General features: G+C 37.3%; 1 protein-coding gene across 1 annotated transcript; it reads left to right on the forward strand.

Annotated features, from left to right (window-relative positions):
• Positions 1-4,260: 4,260 nt before the first annotated feature.
• Positions 4,261-6,130, forward strand: FAM210B (family with sequence similarity 210 member B; the record flags this gene model as incomplete). The annotated part of the gene is made up of 2 exons (XM_044684471.1): positions 4,261-4,433; positions 5,852-6,130. Coding segments are annotated over 2 exons (390 nt in total), but the record flags the coding sequence as incomplete, so codon positions are not given.
• Between the last annotated feature and the right edge of the window lie 39 nt (positions 6,131-6,169).

Genomic DNA, 6,169 nt, shown 5'->3' on the forward strand with positions numbered 1-6,169 from the left:
CCCCCCCCACCTCTGCCACAAGGGCCATCTCTGGCTACTGGCTGCAGGTGCTCAGCATATACAATCTAGTATTAGCATAAGACCTTGCAAATATACAGTAGACATTCAACCAAATGAATAATCACTCAGTAGAAATGTAACTTTGGAAAGCAGATTTGAGATGATGAAAGAAGTGAGGGATATAATTCATTCCTGATCAAATCTAAGTTATTGAGGAGTACAGAGTGGGTAAGTTAATGTCACCTAACTTCTAAAGGTATTTGCCTTTTATAGTATTTTGAGAAGGGTATATAGATTAAACTACTCTGTTATAAAGAATGCCATCTACTAGTCCTTTCTTGCAAATATTAAATGCCCTATAAAGGGTGGATGAAGGAAAATGAATTTTTTAATCCCTTCCTTCTAAATCAGGGTTTCTTAACCTGGGACCAATGGACTTTTCAAGAATCTGTAAATAAATTTTAAAGGGTCCATGTACTTAGATAAAAAAAAAAAAAGATTAAATCTTTATTTTTCACTAACTTTTACATGAAATCTAAGATTTCCTTTAATTAAAAAAAAATTTTGTTCCAAGAAAATGACTGTTTTCCACTAGACAGTCACAGGAGTCTATTACACAAAAAAAGGATAAGAACCCCTGCTGTAAACCATCAAATTGTCTGTCATTCATCTCAAATTTTAAAAGTCTTGCTCTTGATTTGTAAGGGCCTGAGATAACCTCGTGGGATAACTGAAAAATCATGTATCAGAATTATATCAATCCTGCAGTGAAATGTCAGAGAAAGAAGAAAGGGTCTTTGGAATGCCCAAAATATCATAATAGACTAGATCCATGCTTTTCTCAAAAAATGTGGGGGAAACTACTGGAGGCTCCGTAGGACTTGAATTCTTTCTGACTGCTTATTGTATTTTTTTTTCTTTCTCTTTTTTGGAAGCTCTGGATTCTGACTGTAATGTTCCTAGGAGTTTTCATTTATGAGTTTTTTTCAAGAGGTGACCGATGAATTTTTTGTATTTCCACTTTTCCCTCTAGTTCTAAGAGATCTGGATAATTTTCTTTTATGATTTTTTGCAGTATGAGATCTCAGGTCTTTTTTTTTTTCCATTCATGAAATTTCTGCTCCTTAAACTCTTTGTCAGATCGATTGTTTTTGCCATGAGATACCTTACATTTTCTTTTATTCTTTCAGTCTTTTGACTTTGTTTTAATATTTCTTGTTGCCTCATGGAGTTGATGACTTCTGTTTGGACCATTTTAATTTCAGGGAGTCTGTTGGTTAGGTAAAGGTTTAGACGTCTTGTATCAAACTGTTAACTATATCTAATTCTTCTGTAACTTTCATTTCTTTTCCAGTTTCCTTATTCAAGCCCTTTTATTCCTTTATTTTAAAAAAATCTTTTAACTTTTTTCCTAGCTCTTGCTTCAGCTCTTCCAGGAATTTTAGCAGAATTTGTACCCAGGCAATGTTTTCTTTGAGGTTTTACTTGTAGGTATTTTGAAGTCATTCTTTTCTTCTGGGTTTGTAACTTGAGCATCCCTGTCACCATAGGTCTTTACTATGATATTCTTTTTTTGTTTGCTAATTCTTCCAGCCTATTTCTTGACTTCTGACTTTTATATTAGTGCCAGGCTCTGAGTACTTCTGGAGGGAATGTCTGGGCTGTTTCTGCTGCTGCTTTCTTTAGGCATTAGATTTTGTTTTATTCAAAGATCTCAGGGACAGCTCAGACTGGGGAACCTTCAGGGTAAAGTCTGAATTTTTTACCTCTACTCTGAGCTCTGCAAGTTCCTGGTCTGGTTTTAAGTCTGAGCAATGTGCCTATGATCTTACCCTGGTTAGGTTTCCAGTAGATTGCTGTTGTACTCTGCCACTTCTCAATCAGATGGACATCTCTGCAGGTTCAAAGTGACAAAACTTTAAGGCTTCCCTTTATTTTGGAATTCAAGTCAATTCCTGGGGCCAGACACAAAAAAAGAATTAAGGAATTTGTTTGTTACTTAGCACACAGTTTAAAACCCACAGTCATTCCCTAGGCACAAGTCCCCTCCTGGATCTGTGGCCCAGAACTGAACCAAATAGTTTCCATTTGTCCTGTTTCTGCACCCTGCACAAGACCCTGACCTTGTCTAGTCCCATACATCCTCTCCCCTGTTCTGCTTGATTCTCTTCTCCCTATCATCCTCAGTTTTCTTAATTTTCCTGCTCAGAATAGAAGATGCCCAGGTAATCCTGAAGGTCCTTTTGGCCTCACTGAAGCCCATCTTATTTTTACTTCTATCTATGAGAAACTTCAAAATAGCTGTGTTTCAGTTTCATACCCCATTCTCCACTTCAAGATCCTAATTCCAGGTCCCTATAACCCTCTCCTAGAAAATCAAGAAAGGCCCTGTGGGGTCACAGACCAGAAATCAGATATTCAGTGTGATTGTCTGACAGAGCTGGGGAAAAACTTTGGAAGTATCTACTCCATCCTGCTGTCATTCACTGTTAAGACCTTTTTATGTAGAAACTTGCCTTTTTGAGAACTCCTCAGGTATCTGGATTCCTCCCCAAAGGAGCCTTGATTCTGCTGTGTGTTTAATGTCTTCTTCTGACCTGATACTTTTAAAGTCAATCCAGTTGAGCTATATTTCAAGCAACTGGAAAGAGCCTTAGGGAAAAGTCACTGATTTGGGAGCAAAGTCAGCAAATGGAAGTAACTGATATGTACTCACAATCAATCCATACCTATTTTGAGAGTCTCATAGACTTCAAGAAGGAAGCTAAGAATTCTTGGAGGTAAAAATGAAGACTAAATTCCAAACACTGAGGACATTCAGCGTAAAGGTGTGGAGGGGATATGTTGTACAACAGTAATAGCAAGTCAGTGTAATTAAAAGCATTTAAAGAGAATAACCCAAAAACAATAAAGTTTATTCATATTTTTACAACTAATGCATCCTGTATTTCACCTCTTAATTTGATATTTTCTTTACTTCAACTTTTTAGAACGTCTTAACTATAAACCCACAAAGCAGATTTCTTTCTTATGCCTTTTTTTGTTTTTACCATCTTTATTTCCAAATATCTACCTCCCTCTTCTCCCTCTCCATCAAGGGACAAAGAATTGGGACAAAGAATAAAAAAGAAAGTGAGGGGTTGGTGTAGATTCCAAGTCTAACCATGATCTACATCCCTAATCTTCCACTTCTTCAAAGATGAGATGAAATCCCATTCTTAAGTGTTACAGTTTGATGGCCATTATACTTATATTCTCTTGGGCGGGGGCGGGGGGGGGTTGTGCTTTTCATTTACAGGACTGTACTCATTATATATATTATTTTACTGGGTCTGTTAACTTGACTTTGAATCAGTTTATGTCACTCTTCCCATTCTTCTCTAAGATCATCATTTCTTAGAACATAGCAATATTCTATTACATTCACGTACCACAGTTTATTTAATCATTTCCCATTCAGTGAATATCTATTTTGCTTCTAATATTTTGCAACCACAAAAAAAGCGTTACTTACAATATTTTAGTATTTACAGAAAATTTATTTCTAGCTTTGACCTCCTTGAGGTGTATGCCATAGGCTAGATGGTGAGATGATATATTAGACAGACGGAGTACTAGATCTATTGTCAGAAAGACTGGAGATCAAATCCAGCCCGAAATACTCACTGTGGAACCCTGAGCAAGTCACTTAGCCTTGCTTGCCTCAGTTTCCTCATCTATAAAATTAGAATAATGAGGATAATAATAGCACCTACCTCCCAGGGTTGTTATGAGGATCAAATGAGATAATAATTAGAAAGTGCTTAGCATAGCACCCTGCACAAAGTAAGCTAACATGTGCACTCGCACTCTCTCTCTCTCTCTCTCTCTCTCTCTCTCTCTCTCTCTCTCTCTTTTTCTCTCTCTCTCTCTCCTCTCTTCTCTTTTCTCTCTCTCCTCTCTTCTCTTTTCTTTCTCTTCTCTCTCTCTCCCCTGCCATATATATAAATATGATATATATATACACACAGATGTGTGTATAAGAGTGTGTGTATGTGTGTCTGTTAGCTGTTACTATTAAGTTAGCAGGTAGAAATAGAACCTAAATCTTCTCTGACTCTCAGACCAGGGTTTTTCCAATTTTTGTGTGTTGACTACTTCACACAATTTTTTATGGGATCTAATAAGATAAGGTGTCCCAAAGCCCTCTATACAGGGTCAGGCATTATTACTCTTCTTATAGGTATTATAATTTCCAACCTTTCTCCTGTTTGTGCATAGGACTCAAAAAAAACAGAGACTGTACTCACAGACGCCGGTGTTGTGGATAAGAAAAAACAAAGCAAATCCCAGCAACTGAAAACTGTTTTTAAAGAATATGGAGCCGTGGCTGTTTCATTGCATATTGGGATCTCGTTACTATCTTTGGGAATAATCTACTTGATTGTTTCAAGGTGGGACTCTGATTTTTGAGAATTTCATCAGGAACAGAGACAAATGGATAGTGAGCTAACTGTGGAGTCAGGAAAACCTGGGTTCAGATTTCCATCTCTGGCACATGGACTTCTGGGTTATTGGACAAGTCGCTTAACCTCTGTTACCTCAGGCAGTTCTCTGAGATTATAACTCACAGAGAAGGTGCTAAACCAAATTTCATGACACTGACACCTAGGGGTTGGTTCTACCCCCTCCTGCCTTCCTCCCATAAAAACCTCTCAAATGAGGGCAGCTATCTAAATCATTTAATTATTTAAAGCTATTCATGACTTTTGACCATTTTTTGGTAGCATACCATCTTTTTCCAATATAGCAGAGCACTTGACTTGAATACAGGTCTTATATAGGATCCTACAATTTAGGGTTGTTATTTAGATTTTGCTTATTCTTCTTAAATTCTATATCATGGCTATTTGCATGTGTCTTACCCCATTAGAATGTGACCTCCTTGAGGACAGGGACTACATTTTTGCCTCTCTTTGTTTACTCAGTGCTTTGCACAGTGAGTGTTTAATAAATACTTTTTGACGGTCTAATAATAGCATTTCCCTGATGTGGTTGTTGTGAGGATCAAATGAAATTATTTTTAAAGTATTTGGTAAACCTTAAAGATAAATATATAATAATAATAAATATATTCACACACATATATATGTACGTAAGTATGTATATGTTAGCTACTATCATAATCACATTATCAGTATTGAACCTTAGAAATCATCCAGATCACTTCCTTCATTTTACAGAGAAGAAAACTAAGATCAGACCCTAAGAGATTGATTTGGCCCAGGGTAACATAGGAAGCAGAACCAGTCAGAATTTGAACCCAGGTTCTCTGATTCCAAGTCCAATATGCTTTCCATATATCTTCCTGCTGTGCAGCAAGCAGATGTGCACCTTCCCTCCCACCCCTCTCCCTATGCCAACCCCTAATCCAGAGGGAGGCTCTCGACTTCCAGATGTGCACTTTCCTATATTCTCTCTCTAATACTTCTCTTAACTTCCAGTCACTAGCTATAAGCTCTAGAGGGAAGTCCTTCATTGATTCTTGCTTTCCTTAACTCTAAGCAAGAATAATATACTTGCACTGCCTTCCTTAAAGAGTTACTGTGAAATATAAGCGGGATGATGTAAGTCAAAGTGCTTTATAACCAAAATGTACCATATTGATTTATACTGTTAAAATGACAAGCATATGAATAACAATTGTGAATTCATGCTGACTAACTTAGTTTTTGCTCATCTGGCTCTTCTCAACACACCACTGCAGGAAATTCTTTCTCTCACAGTTAGAAGCTTCTAATAATAAGTATAATTCCCAAGGATAGAAGGGCCCTGTTGTGATAATTATATTTCTTCTCTTTTTTTCTTCCAGTGGCGTGGATGTATCTTCCTTTCTCTTCAAACTAGGGCTTGCAGAATCGTTCCATAACTCTAAGATTGTCACCGGCACAAGTACATTTGTGATGGCCTATGCTGTTCACAAATTGTTTGCTCCAGTAAGGATTAGCATCACATTATTTTCTCTGCCATTAGTTGTCAGATACTTTCGGAGAGTGGGTCTTTTTAAGGCTCCAAGCAGCAAGCCTTGATTCATTAACCAGACACATAAACTTGTCTTTTCTTTTAAGTCTTAAGCCTTTTGGACGTACGTACGTGTGTGTGTGTGTGTGTGTGTGTGTGTGTGTGTGTG

Source organism: Gracilinanus agilis, unplaced genomic scaffold (assembly GCF_016433145.1).
Source record: "Gracilinanus agilis isolate LMUSP501 unplaced genomic scaffold, AgileGrace unplaced_scaffold50743, whole genome shotgun sequence".
NCBI lineage: Eukaryota > Metazoa > Chordata > Mammalia > Didelphimorphia > Didelphidae > Gracilinanus > Gracilinanus agilis.